The sequence below is a fragment of the Oryx dammah genome, unplaced genomic scaffold (assembly GCF_014754425.2).
Source record: "Oryx dammah isolate SB20612 unplaced genomic scaffold, SCBI_Odam_1.1 HiC_scaffold_27, whole genome shotgun sequence".
NCBI classification, from domain to species: domain Eukaryota; kingdom Metazoa; phylum Chordata; class Mammalia; order Artiodactyla; family Bovidae; genus Oryx; species Oryx dammah.
In genome coordinates this window covers 4,634,563-4,654,855 of record NW_024070211.1, presented here as the reverse complement: position 1 = coordinate 4,654,855, position 20,293 = coordinate 4,634,563, and the positions used below count along the sequence as shown (strand labels likewise).

The 20,293-nt window shown below is 53.7% G+C and overlaps 1 protein-coding gene across 5 annotated transcripts in view; it reads left to right on the top strand.

The window, feature by feature from the left end:
- ECE1 (endothelin converting enzyme 1) overlaps positions 1-20,293 on the top strand; it is a 123,808-nt gene that overhangs the window by 71,550 nt on the left and 31,965 nt on the right. For all 5 annotated transcript variants that reach the window (XM_040229506.1, XM_040229509.1, XM_040229510.1 and 2 more), the window contains 3 exons: positions 4,297-4,509; positions 17,927-18,048; positions 19,057-19,203. In XM_040229506.1, the coding sequence (XP_040085440.1) occupies positions 4,297-4,509; positions 17,927-18,048; positions 19,057-19,203 (482 nt within the window). The remainder of the gene's footprint in view (positions 1-4,296; positions 4,510-17,926; positions 18,049-19,056; positions 19,204-20,293) is intronic.

Below are 20,293 nucleotides of genomic sequence, written 5' to 3'. Positions count from 1 at the left end.
TCTCCAGCCTTGTCTGTCCAGCTCTTGGCCCTGTGCATGGAAGCTGATGAGATTCCAACACGCACTGTTGCCCTGAGGTTGCCCCTAGAAGTTCCCAGGACGTTTCTCCATCAGAAACCAGAAGGGAGCCCCCAAGGCCTGGCTTCTACACATATACGTCTGTCATTGGCAGGTGGGGCCCACAGGGAGGAATCCTGCTTCAGTCTATCCCGTCTGTCTCAGCGCTCCCCATGGGTTTTCCCCAGCCCTGGTCCTGGGTGAGGGGAACTCTTCCCCCCAGGGTGGAGCTGGGCTGGGGATCCGATGACCCTTGAGCCCATTCATGTGTCTTTATCAGCTGCTTGAGCCTGGGAAAGCAGTGGCTTCCCCAGATGCTGGTGATAACCAGCAGGTGCTGGCATCAACCACATCTGGGCAGACACTGGGCAGGTCCACGCCGATTTTGGTGATTCTATAAAGATGCACCTATAAGTTATGTCTGAGCACTTAAATACATATTTATCCACCTTCCTGTGGCACCCTGCTTTCCCAAAACTTACAGATGCTTTGCAAACAATGGCAGCAAAACAAACAATACATTTTCCAGAAAATATTCTGAAGTGTCTCACTTAGAGTTGAGGCCAGGCACCATCCAGAGCCTCTAGCCTTTAGCTAGATCTGGGACCTGCTCCTGCCTTCTTGATGGATCATGCACGACCTAAAGGGAAGAAATATTTCTGCATCTACAGGTGGTGACCAAAGGTTGGACAAAGCTCTTTTATTCATTCAGCTATTCATTAATTCAACAAACACTCGATGGGTAGCTGCTAGGTGCCAAGTTTGCTGAGCAAAGGAACTATAAATGCAATTCAGATGCTGGCCCTGGGCTTTGCAGGTGGCGCTAGTGGTAAAGAACCCACTTGCCAGTGCAGGAAATAAAAGAGACACGGGTTCGATCCCTGGGTCAGGAAGATTCCCCTGGAGGAGGGCATGGCAACCCACCCCAATGTTCTTGCCTGGAGAATCCCATGGATACAGGAGGCTGGCAGGCTTTGGTCCATAGGGTCGGAAAGAGTGGACACAGCTGAAGTGACTTAGCATGCGCGCACGCATGCAAGATGCTGGCCCTACCCTCTGGCTCACTTCCTAGTGGGGCAGGTAGACAGGGAGACGGCCAGGACACAAAATAGAGTGTGCTCAGGTAGCAGGCCTCCAGACAGCCAAGGCGACCAGGGAAGGGTGAGGTTTCCCCAAGGAGAGAGAGCCTGGGCTGCGTTTTGAAGGTGTTGACATCGGATGAGAGGGACGTAGAAATTATGAATTAATTAATCAAACGTACATGAAGCACCTGCTAGGCCAAGGATCATCGATAAGGGATCTACAAGCCAATAATAGTTAAATAGCCAAGCAGTTATTGCCCAAGTATCACCTGGGCGCTTAAGTATTGCTGTGTGCCTAGCAGAGTAGGTGCTTAAGTGAAGAACTGCCAGGTCTGACTGATTGCTGGCGACGGGTTTCTTATTTAAAACCAAGGCCCCTGTAATAACTACAGATATCTCTGTCTCTCTCAAGCGCACACACACGCACAGATTCTGCGTCTTGCTCCCTCAGTCATTCTCTTTACCGCTGGCCTCTGGGTTTTCCCACCAGCCAAGTATTTGTCAAGCTCGACTTCCTGCAGTTAGTTGTATAAAAACAAGAGGTATTCTTTTCCTTTTCCAAATATGAAGTTATATCATAATAGTGAATAGGCTTTTTCAGAAGACACAGAAATTCTTTTCCCCCACTCCCTCATAAAGATTTTGGTAAATTTCCTTAATTGAAAAGCAAGGCATGCAACTAAAAGGTCTCATCTAGAGGTATTTAAAATTGTGCCACGTCCCCTACCATTTCCTTTCTCTATTTTCATGCCTAAAGTGAAACTCGCCCAGTCGTGTCCGACTCTTTGCGACCCCATGGACTACACTGTCCCGTGGAATTCTCCAGGCCAGAATACTGGAGTGGGTAGCCTTTCCCTTCTCCAGGGGATCGTCCCAACCCAGGGATCGAACCCAGGTCTCCCGCATTGCAGGCGGATTCTTTACCAGCGGAGCCACAAGGGAAGCCCATTTTCATGCCTAACGGTTCAATAATCTTTAATTGTTGTACAGTCATCTCAGAACAGGAAATTATTGGTTGGCCAAAAAGATCATTCCAGTTTTCTGTAACATCCTCCAGAAAAACCCGAGCAACCTTTTTGACCAGCCCAATACCTGGAAATAGAATCGCCCTGATTTTTGTGCTGTCGTTCGACCCTTCTGAGCCCTCTGTCCACCCTCGGACCTTGAGCTTGTCATCAGATGCTAATTAGCACTTGGGTTGCTAGCCCAGCCCCAGCCAGCGTTGTGTCTTCAGATGAGATGGTGAGCAGCCCTGCCAGCCTGGGTGCTCTCTTCTATTCTCTGAGGGCTGATCTGGGAACCTCAGACCCTAGGACTCCAGGGAGCTGAGTCCCCTGCCCCCACTGCCCAGCGACCACGTTGTTTCCTCGTCATCAGGCAGCTGGTCCTCCTCTTCCTCATCTCCAGATGGAGAAACCCAGCTTCGGAGGGATTAGGTTGCCAGCACGAGGCCAGAGGCAGAGAGATGGCCTTTGCACCCAGGTCTAGGAAGCGGCCCCCAGCACCTGCCCTGCCAGCCTCCTCCCTGCACAGTGGGAATGGAAGGGCCACAGCAGCCCCGGGTGGGGCCGGCCAAGCAGCGGTGCGGGGATGTAGGAAGAACCCAGCTTCAGTGTTGCCGAAGCAGCACAGAGCGGGTTCAGTCCAGGCGCTCCCAGGCCACCGGGGGACACTCAGAGTCTCGGTGTCCTCATTTGCGCACGGGGGTCTCGGCCCTGTTATCAGGACACCGGCCCCTCTGGTTGCCTGTCTGCTTGGGTCAACAGGCGGTGTGGATCCTCTGTCTCCTGTGGTTGGGTTTGTCTCACCACCTGGGGCCGGACCCCTGCTCAGGCGGCCCCCGGCTTGCTTTCTCTGCTTGAGCCCGCTGACAGACCTCAGGGCCGGAGTCAGGCCCCGTCTGCCGGCCTCTGCCCCAGACCCTACAGAATCAGCTCAAAGTGAAAAGCAAAGTCGCTCAGTCATGTCCGACTCTTTGCGAACCCATGGACTGTAGCCTACCAGGCTCCTCCGTCCATGGGATTTTCCCAGGCATGAGTACTGGAGTGGGTTGCCATTTCCTTTTCCAGGGGATCTTCCCGACCCAGGGATCGAACCCGTGTCTCCCGCATTGCAGGCAGATGCTTTACCGTCTGAGCCACCAGGGGAGTCCATAGAAACGGCTCAGGGGAAGCAGATTTCCTTGTTCGTTGTACTTTGTGGGCACTTGTAGGATTTGGCAGCCCTCTGCCCGGGGAGGCCAGTCATCACGGGAAGAGCTCCCTTCCAGGCCCAAAGCAGAGAGAGGATGGGACTCAGACCCCACGGGCCACTGAGCAGGGTGCTTAGGCTCCCTGCGCCTCTGTCTCCCAACATATAAAAATGGCTTTAAGCAAAGTGATCTGTTAGGGTTGTTTCCTTTTCGCTTTTCTGAAAATTCAGTGAGATGATTCTCCTACCTTAAACCCATGCTCCCTTCTACTCCTCAGTCTTTCCTTCTCCCTGAGTCCTGGCACCATGCTGTCCATGTCGCTCATTTGCCGTGGACTACGTATCTGCAGTGAGCGCGTGGATAGTAAATATCGGACACTTCTATGTATCCTCAGTGAGCGTGTGTATAACAAATAATGGACATTTCTCCTGTAGTCTTGACTTTTCCTAGATAAGTTTGCATCCCCCACGAAATTATTAAAGAAGACTATGCTTTTATATCTCCCACCACACTCACACACACACCACACACACACACACACACACACCACACACACACACACACACACACACACACCTCCCTCCACTCAGCAGAGAACCTGGAAGATGCTCAGTAATTATTTTGTTGAGTAACTGAACGCATGAATGAGTAAACGAATTTGTTGCGCATCAGGAAATAGTGTTTAAAAAATCAGTGAATATTTATGGAAGGACTGATTAAAAGAAGCACCTTGGTTCTGGTTTTAAAGTCATAGGAAGGATTTTAGGCAACTCAACAGAAGTCTTATTTTACGAGCCAGGAGATCATAAATCCACTGAAATCTTTGTAGTGTTCTAGCGATTGTCTCAGTTTGGTCAGGGCTGGGGTGGGGCCTGGCACCCCAGGGCCCCAGACCACGTGCACTGTATTTCCATAGCCTCCTCCCTGCCTGCCCTTCATTGACCTCTTACCCTTGACCCCTGCCAGGAACTCCCTCCGTGTGCCTAAGTGAGGCCTGCATCTCGGTGACCAGCTCCATCTTGAGTTCCATGGACCCCACGGTGGACCCCTGCCAGGACTTCTTCACCTATGCCTGCGGCGGCTGGATCAAAGCCAACCCCGTGCCTGATGGCCACTCGCGCTGGGGGACCTTCAGCAACCTCTGGGAACACAACCAAGCCATCATCAAGCACCTCCTCGGTAGGCACCCGGCGGGGGGACTGCAGAATGGGCTGCAGGGGGGGCCTGCCCTCTGCACCCGCCAGGGTCCGCTAAAGGGCAAGGTTGGCGGGATGGGGAGGCAAAAGGGTTGGGAGCAGACGAGGCTAGGTTAGAATGTCTGCCCCACCTCTGGGTGTGTGATCCTAACTTACTTATCAGTGAGCCTCACTTTCTCCATCCAGTAAAAATGGGACTCTATTCAGTTCAGTTCAGTCGCTCAGTCGTGTTCAACTCTCTGCGACCCCATGAATCGCAGCACGCCAGGCCTCCCCGTCCATCACCAACTCCCGGAGTTCACTCAGACTCACGTCCATCGAGTCAGTGATGCCATCCAGCCATCTCATCCCCTGTCGTCCCCTTCTCCTCCTGCCCCCAATCCCTCCCAGCATCAGAGTCTTTTCCAATGAGTCACCTCTTTGCATGAGGTGGCCAAAGTACTAGTAAGGCCCAAACTGCAGAGTTTCAAGCACTAGAGAGCAGATGTGTGAAGCATTAGCGTGGTATGTACGGCACATCATAGGTGCGTAAGAACTGTAGCTGTGCTCGTAGTTTGTGGCTTCAAGCTGTGGCTGTTTTGGACTGGTTTTGACTGGGAGATTTGCAAGTTGTGAGCAAAAAGAATGAAGGCTGAGCGCACTGGGTCCAGATTTTAAGGTTACGAGCCGATCCAGGTTCTGACAGCGGTGTATCTGAGAGTCATCCAAAGGCAGGACTCTTCCTGGGCCTCGTGGTAATCCGGCTTGCGTGATAAGCCGTCTCATCGAAGTCCGTCACGTTATACCCTGTTGAGCTGTTAGCACTTCTAGTTGACCTCGGTGTTGGTGGTTAACCCTCAGGTAGGGGCCCACGTCTGTCTTGTTTGAGGCTGTCCTTGGTCAGTGTCTGTTGAATTAGCATCTGTTCCGTAGGGTGCTCCTCTATATGTGGAATCAAAACTCGCCGTGCTGTAACCTATAAAGGTCCCGACTTGAACCCCTTTGGAACCAAGACCTTCACCATGCCTGTCTCCTGCTGACCCCTGCCCCATCCTGGGACCCTCACTGCTGATTGGAGCTAGATCGTGAAAAGTCAGTCCATTAATTCATCAATGATAGAACTTAGATTCAAGAAATACCTATTAAATTAAAAAAAATACTTTCTTAAAAAATAAAACCTTCTTAATACTCAAAAGTAGGTAAACTGAAGAAGACATCTAAAAGAGGGCTCAGTCATGTCTGATTCTTTGCGACCCTATGAGCTATAGCCCACCAGGCTCTTCTGCCCATGGGATTCTCCCAGCAAGAATACTGGAGTGGGTTACCATTGTCTCCTCCAAGGGGATCTTTCTGACCCAGGGATTGAACCCTCGTCTCCTGCATTGGCAGGCAGATTCTTTACCACTGGTGACACCTGGGAAGCCCCCCAAAAGGGGTAGATCTTCTCAACAGAACAGAAACCTTCCTATGAGACAGGAAAAGATTCTAACTTGATGATTATGAATTTTAGGAGACTGTGTCTTTAAGATGAAAGTGGAAATTAGCAAACCAGATTAAGGAGACCTTTCCTTTCTTTCTCACCTCATCCCCAGGGGGCATGGCTGCTGCAGGGTGAAATTCACCCACCACTTCTCCTTGGTACCCAGAAGCTCCTGGGCAGGGCCCCTGGGCACAAAGAGACCTCCTTGTCTCCCTAAGGATCAGAAAAGGTGGTGGGTGGAGATGGGGCTGAGGGAGCCCCATGTCAGGAATAACACAGCTCCCTGCATGCTTTATGCCACCCAGTTGCCTTTGCAAGGGGACCCAGCCTTTTATTTCAGGACTGAAGGCAAATATGTCTGTGGTGGCCAGACTGGAGCTCAGGGACATCCTTTCCCCAGCATCTAAAGACACAGCTGGAGACTGGGCCGGGATCATCAACCAAAGCAGGAGAGCAGAGGACTTCCCTGAAGGCCCAGTGGTTTAGATTCCATGCTTCCGCTGCAGGAACCACGGGTTCCCTGCTTGGGAAACGAAGATCCCATATGCTGCACGGTGCAGCCCCAGACATAAATAAGTTGTATTTGGGGACTTCCCCAGCAGTTCAGTGGTTAAGAGTATGTGCTTCCAATGCAAGGGGCACAGGTTCAATCCCTGGTCTGGGGACTAGACTAAGATCCCACGGTGCTGTGCCGCGTGGTCAAAAAAATGAAAAACACGGCAGGAGAATAGTCTCGGTAGGATAATGATATGGGCTAGTGCCTCTACCTCCTTCGCCAGGACCTGGATTCAAGTCCTGGTTCTGCCACTTGCTGTGTGATCTTGGGTCAGTGACGTAACCTCTCTGGGCTTCTTGTCATCAGTACAGTGGGAACCACACTTCCTCCAGGTTGTGAAAATTAGATGGAAAAATATCTATAAAGCACTTTGCTGGAGCCAAGCACATTGTGGCGGCTGCTGGCTGTGCTGGTGTTACTTTTGTTATTCACCCTTGACCTTTGCCCAACACGTTCCAGTTTACAGAGCTCTTTTATAGATAACCATTCCTTGTGACCCTGCTCCTGTAGGAGCTAGGAAGCTGTTGCTCACCCCACTTGATAGACGAGGAACCAAAAGTCCAGAGAGCTCCCCAAGACAGGCTAGTAGGTGGCAGAAGTTCCACTGCCTGAATCCTGGCCACATGTCCCTTTCCTGTCCGATGCCACCTCCTCTGGGCACCAACGATGGTACAGCTCCCTGTCCATCTTTTTTGGGGAGAACTTGGAGGAAGCACAAGAGTTGAGCGTCTGAAGGAAAGGAGGAAACGGACCAGCACTTGCTGAGCGTCTGCTCCGTGCCGGGCTGTGTACCAGGCTCTATATCCACTGCCTCAATCCTCAGGGCTACCCTGGGACCCAGAAATTGCGGTTCCGTTTCCTGGATGACGAAACAGAAGTTAAGCTTACCAAGGACACCCTGCCGGTCCAGGGGCTTCAGCCAAGGGGACCAGTTCACACCGAGAAGGGACTGCGGAGAAAGGCAGACGGGCCCTCTGCCTCCCCAGGCAGGCCCAGAGCTGGCTCTTGGGGAGGGCACCCCTGGGTCCTGATCTGCTGCTTCTGGGAGGATCGTGGGTCTTATCGGGAAGACCTTGGGTCTCAGCCAAGACTCAGCCCATCCCCACACCCTGTCCACACAGCAGTGGCCTCCAGTCTTGACTCTGGCCTTCCATCCCCACTGTCCCTGAGGGCGGGGAGCTGCACTGAGCTGGCGTGCAACAGCCAGGACCCTGCGTACAAGCCCCTGACCCTGGGTCAGGGCCCAGTGGGATCAGGAACCCCAACAGGCTAGCCAATCACATGTGGCCTTGGACGAGTGACCCGCCTCCTCTACAGCTTCGTTTCACTATCTGTAAAAGGTGGATGATGGTATTGCCTGATGCTCAAGGTTACTGTGGGTATCATCTCACGTGTGATGGGTTAGCGTGCTTGGCCCAGAGCCTGGCACCCAGTGGGCGCTCAGCAGAACTGCCCTCCTCAGTGGTGGGGATGGGTGAGTTCCAGGTCAGCCCCCTCCCTACAGGCTGTGTGACTACAGAGGGCTGCCCCGCCTGCTTCAGCCCTTCACCTGTGAAGTGGGAACCAACTCAGAGTACTGCCCGGGGTGTTCTAAGGATTCATGGGCTGGTCACAGAGAGAGTAATTATTGCTTGTTTTATTGCTTTTATTTCTTGGACTTGCCTGGTGGCTCAGACGGTAAAGCGTCTGCCTACATTTCGGGAGACCTGGGTTCGATCCCTGGGTCAGGAAGGTCCCCTGGAGAAGGAAATGGCAACCCACTCTAGTACTCTTGCCTGGAAAATCCTGTGGACAGAGGAGCCTAGCGGGCTACAGTCCATGGGGTTGCAAAGAGTCAGACACAACTGAGCGACTTCACTTTTCACTTATTTCTTTAAAAAACAATGTAACTGGAGTATCAGTTTCTGCTGCCCAGTGTGGCGAGGCAGCTACCCGTGCACATCCATCCCCTCCCGTTTAGGCCACCCCCGAGCGCTAGAGCAGAGCTCCCTGTGCGATACCGTAGGCTCTCCTTAGTTACCTATTTTATACGAAGTGTCAGTAGTGTCTGTGTGTCAGTCCCAATCTCCCAGTTCATCCCATGCCTCCGCTTTCCCCACTGGCATCCATCTGTGACTCTCTATCTACTTTGTAAATAAGATTGTTTATACCAGCTTTTTCAGATTCTACACATACGCGTTAATACACAGTGTTTGTTTTTCTCTTATAGAAGCCCCGATAGAGCCTCTTATCAGAAGGAGGTCTGAAAGTGTTAGGCATTCAGTCTTGTCTGACTCTTTGCAATCCCATAGCCAGGCTCCTCTGTCCATGGAATTCTCCAGGCAAGAATACTGGAGTGGGTAATCATTCCCTTCTCCAGGGGATCTTCCCGACTCAGGGATCGAACCCGGGCCTCCTGCATTGCAGGCAGATTCTTTATCATCTGAGCTGCCAGGGAAGCCCCAGGGAGGTATGGGGGTATCCATGACCATGCTGGGTTGCTTACTTGTATTATTTTCTTTAAGCCATGGAGTATATGCCCATTTTACAGATGTGATTCACAAATACAAAGGCAACAGATCTCCTAGGAAATGGTGGAGCTGGGGCCTCAGACCTGTCTTTCTATACTGATTCTGCTGTGCACAGAGGTCACGGAGCAGCCCAGAAGTATGGTCTGCCCTGCCATCTCTTTTCCCTGACAGCTGCTTGATTTTGTTCTCTGGGCTAGGGGAGACCTGACCGGGGCCCAATGAACAAGTAGCTGGGGTCCCCTCATGTCATTATGACCGAGAGCTTCCCCACGAGGTATATCCTGGCTCCCCTCCCCCTAGGCTCACTGTTGAAAACCAGTCTAGAAACGGCCCCTCCCCTGTGGACCTTGATACCTGGAAATTCCTGAAGGGGCAGGAAGCAGGTGAGCAGGTGAGTGAAATATGCAGGCGCGTGGGCCAGTGCATTCTTGGGCTCCAGGTCAGGCTGGTTTCAGCTGCCCCAAGACAAAGGGGTCAGCCAGCAGGTCTCGGGAGGGATTGGATACAGAGGGGGCCTGGCTGGGCAGGCTGGCCTGGGAGGGGGCGGCTCCTCTCGGAGGAGAAAGACAACTCAGAGGCCAGTGACGATTGTTATCAGCTGGTCGTGCAGGACAGCTGTTACCATCAGCTTGCCCCATGACCTTGGGCGAGCCGCTTCTCTCTGTGAACAGTGGGTTTGCTCTGGCCCCCTCCGAGGAAATCTGGGGACATCTGTAGCAGGTGGGTTGAGCTGGGCCAAGTGCCACCACGGCATATCTTGGCAGCCTGCTGGCTAGAGGGGGGCGACCTCAGCCACATGAGACCCAGGTGCCTCAGCCGGAAGACCCTCTGCCATCCATACACGCTGCTGGCGGGGGCTGCCCTCGTAGGCTTTGGGGAGACCGGAGGGTGTCCTCACTTCATCAGGGGAAAGATACGGTTGGACCCGTCACCCTGAGGCCGGGCTCTCGCCTTAGGCATTCTACCTAGTGCTTTTAGCACAGGCTATTCTGCCATCTAGAATACCTTCCCCACCCCGTCCCAGTCCTGCAAGACTCTGTCAAACCTGCTTCTCCCGTTATGCCTTCTGTGGTTACCGAAGGGCCTCTCCAGCCTTGAGCTGCAGTTAAATTTTGTGTGCTTGTCAAGTTTACTGTGTTTTATATTCTAAAATGAATCATGCAAAAAAAAATAATTGATGCCTACTTGTAGCAATACACTGTGGAAAATTCTGAAAGAGATGGGAATACCAGACCACCTGACCTGCCTCTTGAGAAACCTGTATGCAGGTCAGGAAGCAACAGTTAGAACTGGACATGGAACAACAGACTGGTTCCAAATAGGAAAAGGAGTACGTCAAGGCTGTATATTGTCACCCTGCTTATTTAACTTCTATGTAGAGTACATCATGAGAAACTCTGGGCTGGAAGAAGCACAAGCTGGAATCAAGATTGCTGGGAGAAATATCAATAACCTCAGATATGCAGATGACACCACCCTTATGGCAGAAAGTGAAGGGGAACTAAAGAGCCTCTTGATGAAAGTGAAAGAGGAGAGTGAAAAAGTTGGCTGAAAGCTCAACATTCAGAAAATGAAGATCATGGCATCTGGTCCCATCACTTCATGGCAAATAGATTAGGAAACAGTGTGTCAGACTTTATTTTGGGGGGCACCCAAATCACTGCAGATGGTGATTACAGCCATGAAATTAAAAGACAGCATATTCAAAAGCAGAGACATTACTTTGCCAACAAAGGTCCGTCTAGTCAAAGCTATGGTTTTTCTAGTAGTCATGTATGGATTTGAGAGTTGGACTATGAAGAAGGCTGAGTGCCGAAGAATTGATGCTTTTGAACTGTGGTGTTGGAGAAGACTCTTGAGAGTCCCTTGGACTGCAGAGAGCTCCAACCAGTCCATCCTAAAGGAGATCAGTCCTGGGTGTTTGTTGGAAGGATGCTAAAGCTGAAACTCCAATACTTTGGCCACCTTATGTGAAGAGTTGACTCATTGGAAAAGACCTTGATGCTGGGAGGGATTGGGGGCAGGAGGAGAAGGGGACGACAGAGGATGAGATGGCTGGATGGCATCTCCGACTCAGTGCACATGAGTTTGGGTGAACTCCAGGAGTTGGGTGAACTCCAGGTGATGGACAGGGAGACCTGGTGTGCTGCGCGATTCATGGGATCGGGAAGAGTCAGACACGACTGAGTGACTGAACTGAACTGAACTGTAACAATTCAAGTAATGCAGATTCCCTAAAGCCCAAGTTAATGGTTTCCCTTTCTTCTACTCCTGACCAGATACAGACAGAATCATCCCAATGGCATCAAATCTGTCTGTGTCGGGGACTTGGCGGTTAGTCATGTCACCCTGTGACATCTCTTCTATTGTCGTTTTGTTTTATCTTTCCAGTATTTACTGTTGAATGTAGCTTCATCACCCTGTGCACGTTGAAAACTCTGTGGACCAGATCTGCATGTGAAATGCCTTCTGTCCAGTGCCACTCCTGCAGCAGCAGGCCCTTCTTTCTCTTTCATGTTTGGTGGGGGGCGGGGGTGGTTAGGTGGATTGGCTTTTTGAATCAATCGTTTGTTTATCTTTGGCGGCGCTGGGTCTGGTTGCTGTGCCCATGCTCTCTCTGGTTGTGGTGAGCAGGGGCTCCTCTCCCTAGCCGTGTGTGGGCTTCTCATTGCGGAGGCTTCCCTCGTTGCAGAGCTTGGGCTCTAGCCGCTCAAACTCCGTAGTTGTGGTGCACGAGCTTAGTCGCTCTGTGCGTGCATGCATGCTAAGTCACTTCAGTTGCATCTGACTCATTGCAACCCTATAGACTGTAGCCCGCCAGGCTCCTCTGTCCGTGGGGTTTCTCCAGGCAAGAATACTGGAATGGGTGGCCATACCCTCCTCCAGGGGATCTTCCTGACCCAGGGATCGAACCTGTGTCTCTTACGTCTCCCACATTGGCAGGCAGGTTCTTTACCAGTAGCGTCACCGGGGAAGCCCTATTTGCTCTGTGGCATGTGGGGTCTTCCCACCCAAGGCTGACCCTGTGTCCCCTGCGTTGGCAGGCAGACTCTTCACCGCTGGATCACCAGTGAAGTCCCTAGATGGATTGAGTGATGAGCTGATCCACGGATGGGAGTAGGTATCCAGGGCTTCTTAGGGGCGGCTGGATTGCTTCAGATCTCCCTCTGGTGTTCCAGGCCAACCTGCAGGAGGGGGAAGAGATGGCGAGAGAGCGTAGGCCTCTGCTCTGGCCTCAGCCACTCGCTGGTGTGACCTTGGACTGGTGACCCAGCCTCTTGCCTATAAGTTGGCACCCATGTCTGCAGCCGCCCAGCGTCTGTCTCCTCCCGGGAGTGCTGTGGGAAAGGGTGTGCCAATAAAAACTTCCAGAGGAAGAAGTAGGCCGATTAAATGGGTTGCTCTCTTTCCTCTCTGGGACTTTGGGGAAGTGACAGAGGAAGTTTCTGGAATTCGGGGTCCCTGGAAGGAAGTACCCAGGCAGTCGGGAGTCCTGTTGTCTGGTCCTGGGCTGCCAAATTGTCTCCAGACCACTGGGGTCCTGGAAGTGCCACCATTTTCAAAATATGGCCCCCTTCTGGGTCCTGGGGCCTTCCCTGGTGGCTCAGTGGTTTAAAAAAAAAAATCTGCCTGCCAATGCAGGAGACTTAGGAGACGTGAGTTCAGTCCCTGGGTTGGGAGGATCCTCTGGAGGAGGAGATAGTAACCCACTCCAGTATTCTTGCCTGGAGAATCCCATAGACAGAGGAGCCTGACGGGCTACAGTCTAAGGGGTGGCAAGAGTCGGATATGACTCAGTGACTGAACGCGCACACACACTGGGTCCTAGACACTGCCCAGCCCCTTCCTCCTCGGCCGCTCTCCACTTCTGGGAAATAAACACGGTCTGGGGTGTTTTAAAGGAAACCAGGCGTTTCCTCAGGAGAAAATCAACTGTGCCTGATTTCACTTGGAAAACGAGCCTGCTCCCTTGGGCCCGAGTGATGGTTGCCTTTGTCTGCAGAGCCCCAGGCACACCTTCCCTTGCTCTCAGCAGCTCTGTGCTGTCCGCTGACTGTGGGGCAGCTTCGCTAGGTGCCCAGGGTTGTGGAAGGAATTTAGGAGTCTTTCTTTGTGGAACTTATATTCCCACAGGGGAGACAGTCAACAAATTAATGAGTTAATAAATGACATGGTTGTAAAGACTTCAGCTCAGTTCAGTTCAGTCGCTCGCTCAGTCGTGTCCGACTCTTTGCGACCCCATGGACTGCAGGACACCAGGCCTCCCTGTCCATCACCAACTCCTGGAGTCTACTCAAACTCATGTCCATCTGGTAGGTGATGCCATCCAACTGTCTCATCTTCTGTCGTCCTCTTTTCCTCCCACCTTCAATCTTTCCCAGAATCAGGGTCTTTTCCAATGAGTCAGATCTTCCCATCAGGTGGCCAAAGTATTGGAGTTTCAGCTTCAGCATCAGTCCTTCCAATAAATATTCAGGACTGATTCCCTTTAGGATGGACTGGTTGGATCTCCTTGCAGTCCAAGGGACTCTCAAGAGTCTTCTCCAACACCACAGGTCAAAAGCATCAGTTCTTTGGCGCTTAGCCTTCTTCATAGTCCAACTCTCACATCCATACATGACCACTGGAAAAACCATAGCCTTGACTAGACGGCCCTGGGGTAGGAGTGTGGGATCAAGAGGGAGGGAACAGAAGACAGGCTTGAGCTGGAGGCAGTGAGGCAGCGAGGCCCAGGTCATTCAGGGCAGTGTTTCCCAACCTTTTCTAATGACTGCCCCCTCCCTAAAATTTTAACCCCACAGATATACTGTATGCTTGTGTCTGTACTGTTCTTGTGGTTTAGTCACTCACTAAGTCGTGTCCAACTCTTTTGTGACCCCCATGGTCTATAACCTGCCAGGCTTCTCTGTCCCTGGAATTGCCAGGCAAGAGTACTGGAGAGGATTGCCATTTCCTTCTCCAGGAGATCTTCCCAGCCCAGGGATCAAACCTGCATCTCCCGCACTGGCAAGTAGGTTCTTTACCACTGAGCCACCAGGGAAGCCTTGTATCTATTCATAAAATAAGATGTTTCTAGGGACTTTACTGGTGGTCCAGTGGTTAAGACTTCGCCTTCTAGTGCCGGTGGGGTGGGGGCCGGGTGGTGGTGTGTGGCTTCAGTCCCTGGTTGGGGAGCGAAGATCTCACATGCCTCATGGCCAAAGAAATCACAACCATAAAACAGAAGGAATATTGTAAAAATTCAACCAAGGGAAAAAATAGTTTACATTTTTTAAAAACTTAAAGAAAAAGGCTGTGCTTCCGCTGCAGAGGGCACAGGTTTGATCCCTGGTCAGGGAATGAAGATTCTGCATGCTGCTTGGCACAGCCAAGGAAACAAAAAGAACAAGATGGTTCTGCTATTCAAGAATTAATTTTCTCCCCCCTTTAGGAACAGTAGTACCCTCATTGAGAATGCATGCTGTAGGGCCCTCTAGGCAATATTAGGGAATGTGTATACTCCTGTGCCTCTTTGAGCTAAAAATATTCAAGACAGCAGCTCTGTCAACTGCCCCCAAGGTTCCACGTGAACGTCTGATAGATCTCAAATGTAAAACATCTGAAATCCGAAGTGCTGGTTCCATTCCCCGAACCTGCCTTCCACCGCCCACTTCTGTAGCTCAGTGCCCCCGGCTCCGGCCGGGGGAACCGGGCAGCATCTCAACTCCTGCTTCCTCTCGTGTTCCCCCCACCGGCTTCTCGGTCCTTCTCTGCCACCCTGCCCCCACCTCGAGCATTGCTCCATCGCTTTACTGGTCTGTTGCAACGAGCTCCCAGCTGGCCGTCTTACCCTGGCTCCTGTCCCGCAAGGAGTCTGCGGGGTCGCAGGTGCCGTTGAGCGAGGAAGAAGGAGAGGAAGTGGAAAAGATGCCATCGGTGGTCCCGAGGGGCGCAGGAGCCGGGTGGGGTGGGGGGCGGTGGTGGGTGGTGGAGGAGCTTGGCCTGCTCCCGGGGCTCCGGCCTCAGCCTGCGTGGGCAGGTGCTGGGGACGGAGCGTGCTCAGTCCCCAAAGGCCTCATCCTCTGTCTCTCCCTGGCCACCTCCGCCGCCTCCTTTCTCCCCTTGCCAGTCTCCCCTGGGCCCTGGCCTCAGCACCTCTTGGCCCCCAGATACAGCTTCTTCCTCATCAGACCCAGACTCTGGGCTCCGTTCTTTCTGCGCCCATCGCTGCAGGCTGCCGTGTGCCCGCCCGGTGCAGGGGGAGCAGGGGGGACTCAGCCGTGGACTGGTGGGCAAGGCCGCCAAGCACCATGTCGGCAGTCGCTCCACATCTTCATGCTTCCTTCCCAGAGCTCCAGCATGGCGTTCCCGGGCCTCCCCCGCCATCCTGTTTAAAGCCCCTGGACTTGCTCCTTGTAGCATCACCCCACGCATAATCAGAGGTCTTGTGTGGGCCACGCTGTTGTCCATCTGGCCCGTTAAGCTGCGGACCTCATGTTGGCAGACCTGTGTGTCCCAAGTTGCCCAGTGCCTCCTCCTCACCCAGCCAGGCAGCCCACAAACCGCTGGAACTTAGCAAACGTTTGTGAGGAATTGAGCAGAGGTTGACCACAGGGGTGTGGAGCCAGGAGGAAGGAAGTTTGAAGCTGAGAGGGAAGTCGAGGCATTCCACCTCCCAGCCATCATTCGGAGTTGTATCTGATGGGTCTGCCTGGAACTCGCTGTAACGAGCACAGCCAGGCTGTTCCTTGGGAGTCTTTATTTGGGCTTCTTATCTCGGTGGCCTTGAGGCCGCGAAGGAGAGAGATACTAGGCCCTTCCATGGGCCAAAGCATGCAGAATGTGCCTCCTCTGATGCTGGTCTGGCATTTCAAGGTCACGGCCAGAGCCAGCTGAGGGCAGTGGGATGCTGGGGTCTGGTGAGCAGTGATGGTTCTTCAACAGCCTAGTTGCTGGGGGATGTTGCCACAGAAATGAGGCCCCTGGGGGGCAGTGGGAGCCCCCACTTTGCATTCCCCAATATTCTGCTTGGAGAGTCTGGGGAGCCGGACAGCTCTCGCCCCATCTGGCCCCCCCTCCCCGCCCCCAGAAGGCTCTTCTCACACTCCACACTCCAGGAGGGCCCCCAGGGGGTGCTCAGTTGTCTCCAGGGCTCATCAGTGGTCCCCGGTAAACTCCAGGGCTGTGTGTACCCTCCACAGCCCCGCAGCACGCCCCCGGACCGCTGTCTCCATACCACCCTTCAAACTCCCGACCCGTTCAGGGCTGTCTCCTTGACTGCAACCAGACAGGGCTGATGTTCTCAGCTAGTGGTCCCCGTGACGCTGTTTATGGTAAGAATTGGAGGGCAGGGGCGTGCTCGGGAGAAGGGCTGGGAAAGCTGATTAGACCGGTCAGGAAATGACTCCCGCCCTTGTGAAACAGGCTCTGCCAAACATTTCTTTTCTCCCAGGCCCTTTTACGCTTCCTTGCTTTGCCTCATCCTGTCCAACTCCCCCACACCCAACAGACCCAATACCCTTTCCCTTCATTTCTGCCTGGTGAGTAACTTTTTGTCTTTCAGAACTGGCTCAAACAGTAGAACGTCCTCTGGAGACCCTCACCCTAGGCCCTCCCCACTCCACCAAAGGCTGTGACCTTTCTGTAGGTGGCAGAACCATTTGCGTTAGTGAACGCACACCCTGTCTTGAGGTTGCATCTTTGCATGCCTGAGTCACCATTAGACCGTGAGCTCCTCAGAGGCAGGAGCGGGTCTCAGTCATGTCTGTGAAACCTTACGCCCGATCTGGTACCTGTAGGTGCTCAGCGTTGAGTCCCTTCGTGAACGAGTCTCTGAGGAGAAGCCTCTTAGTCAAGGTGGCCTCTGAGAGGCCTTGGAAGCTGAGTGCGGTGTGAGAGTGTCCGATGCAGAAGGCTAGAGGGAGCTTTTTCTTTATGCATTTCCTTGTTTAGTATTTGTGTTTATTTGTATTTATTCCTTCAAAAGGAAGCTCCATGGGGATGAGGACATTGTCTTTTGTGTCCCCTAAGCTGGCACAGAGCCTGGCATAGAGTTAGCAACTAGTACCTGCTTCGTGAACGAATGGATACAGTTCTGCCAGAAGAGTCTTCATGGAGGAAGTGGGGTGTAGGGAGTCTCTCCAGGAAGCAGAGGGAGGGGTTTCAGGATCCAGGAGGAGGAGTGAGGAGGAGTGCCCCAGGGGAGCCAGATGAACAGACACAGACCACCCCGTCACCTCCAGTGGGTGCGGACAGGCTTGGGCACATGCAAGAGCCTGGTTCTCAGCAGGTGGCATTGGGACCAGGGCCCCAGGGGCAAGGAGAAGGGCCAGGGGTTCCCAGGGGTCCCCGGGTGAGGCACTGAGGTGCTGCTCGTGGGGGTGGGAAGGGGCGTGGCAAAGGGCCTCTGTGTCAGTTCGAGGTCAGACGAAGTTGCCCAGCCCCGCTGAGGAAGGGCACTGAAAGCCAATCTGTAATGAGCGAGGCCTTTCAGGCTCTGCCCAAGTCCAGTCTTGATCACAAGAGAGGTTCTCGGAAATCTGGGAAGAAGACCCCAAGACAGGCGTCTGTCCCGCACACCAGGCAAGGGTGTGCGGGCCATGTGCTGGCTGGCAGGGAAGCCGACCGCCATCTGCTGTCCCGGGACAGGTCTGAGAAGGCGTCCAGCGGAGATGGAGAAGCACAGGCTCCTCTCTCTGCGTGCAGCTGGCTGAAGTGAGGAACCCCCCAGTGTGCCCGCTGCGGAGGTCGCGTCTCTGCTCTGACCCGGCTCCTCGCCTGCACTGAAAGGCCCCTGTGCCAGCCCTTTGCACAACTGAGGATGCCCGAGCTCTCCCGGGGCCACCCAGCGTGGGGACGGGCGTGTGCTGTCAACTGCTGTCCTTTGTTGTTCCAGAAAACTCCACGGCCAGCGTGAGCGAGGCAGAGAGAAAGGCCCAGGTGTACTACCGAGCCTGCATGAATGAAACCAGGATTGAGGAGCTCAAGGCCAAACCCCTGATGGAGCTCATCAAGAAGGTGGGCCCCTGCCCTCGTCTCCCCTGCCCTCGTCTCCCCTGCCATGCCCCCTGCCCCCTGCCCAAACCGCTGGCTTCCACCACCAGGGCCCAGCCACCTTACACCTCACCCAGCCGGATTGTGGAGTCTGCTGATATGTGTCAGGCTGCCTGAGTGTGTGTGTATGTGTGTGTGTGTATGTGTGTGCGTGCATCTCTGCATCAATGGGGATGTCTGTCGTGTGTGTGTGTGTGTGTGTGTGTGTGTCTGGACATCGGCGTTTACAGGGAAAATGTTTCTCTTTCTGGTTGCTTCCATTCCCTTGGAGGGGATGTTTGTGTGTGCAGGGGGGTGTGTCTCGTAAGGACCAGCAGAAACTCTGGGGTCAGAAGCAGAGCCCCCCCGGTGAGGAGGGCCACACTGCCCCTCGGGGCCACACTGGCCCCCTGTCCCCCTCAGCTGAATGCCCTCCTGGGCACCATCCGGTCAGCCTTGGAGGGACCCTGAGGGGTCCCTTGAAGGATGGGCATGGGTGTCCCCGGGCCTGCTGTTCCCCTGAGGCCCCGCTCCCAGGTGGGCTGCCAGGGGCCCCTGAGGCAGGGTGGGGCACCGTGGGCACCATGAACTGGACAGCCCTCCCCTATGGCACAGGCGGAGAACATTGAAAAGTCCCAACTCGGAGAGAGACTCTGTTAGACCTTAGCTCATCAACCTTATAAAGAATATGGACCCATTTTTTTATGGGCACAATCGAATTTCTGCTTTAATAGAAATTACATTCACATGATTGATTATTCAAAAATGAACAGATTCAGGAAAAGTCAGCCACCTCAGAGGCAGGAGCCATGTTCTCATGACTCACTGATCAGAAACCCCCAGTAAAGACAGACCAGAACTCTCATTTGCTTCTGAGTCCCAGAGAGGTCAGAGGACTGCAGACGGTCACACAGCATGTCCACTGTGGAAGCAGAACCTGCGTCTGGCCTTCAGCCAGCTCATCCCCTCCCTGTCCCCTCTCCCTCCCCACAGCTCGGCGGCTGGAACATCACGGGGCCCTGGGACAAGGACAACTTCCAGGACACCCTCCAGGTGGTCACATCCCACTACCACACCTCCCCCTTCTTCTCTGTCTACGTCAGTGCCGACTCCAAGAATTCCAACAGCAACGTGATCCAGGTGAGTGGCCTGGAGGTCTAGGGCGAGGACGGGCCTGACCTCCAGGCCTGATGGGGTGGGGTGGGGTGCAGACCTGCCCTGGGCAACAGACTTCCGGTTCCTGAGCTTGCTGTCTCTGGAGGCTCCCCACTGTGAGATTTAGGGCAGGAAAGTTGTTAAAGGGCAGGCTTGCCCTCCTTGGGTAGGTGGGGTACCACAGTGCAGGTGAATTTGGGGGGTTCTGATTGGTCCATGGGCCCCAGGGGTGATGTCAAGTCCTGGGCACAGCTGGAGCCGCCTCCTGGTCACCCCACCTGTCTCCAGCCTTCATGGCTCTGCTTGGAATAGCTTTGAGTCCACCTGTTCCCACCAGAGCCTGCCCCAGACAGCACACCCAGGGGAGCCGCAGCCCTGGTCTGCCCACTCTCAGGTGCCAAAGTGAGAAACCCAAGCTTCTCCTGGGTTTCTCCCCACCTCTACCACTCACTCACTGTATGACCATGGGGGAGTGCCTCAGCCTCTCTGAGCTGCAGTTTCCTTATCTGTCAAATGAACTATAATAACACCTACTCTAGGTATGTCGGAGCATGGCCAAAGGCTTTGTTAGGAGCTATCAGGGATTGACCCTGCCTCCCTGCCCAGCACCCAGCTAGCCCTTCATGGGTACTGTCTCCTGGTATTCTCATCCCAGCTCTGAGGACTCGATGCTTCCCATCTTCCAGCTGGAGAGGCTGAGGATCAGAAAGGTTCAATAGCTTGTCTAAGGTGACATAGCTCTGAGTGATTCTGGACTGCTCATTATCTTGGGAAGTGGTTAAACAGAGAGAGTCTGCAGATCCTTGGAGTTTAAAGAGGAGGATGGCTCCATCTGGCCCATGAGAAGGGCCCTGAGCCCCTGCAGCTGACCACATGTGTCTACCCCCTCACTGCAGGGCCATCCCAGGGGTGGCCCCTGCTACCGGCTTGTGCTTCTGTGTGCTCCCGTCCCTTTGTTGCTCTGTGCTTGCTGTCCCTGGAGCTGGTGGAGGCTGCGTGGGTATGCGTGCACAGGTATGCATGTGCATGTGTGCATGCATGGGTATGTGTGTGCACAGGTGTGCGTGCATGGGTA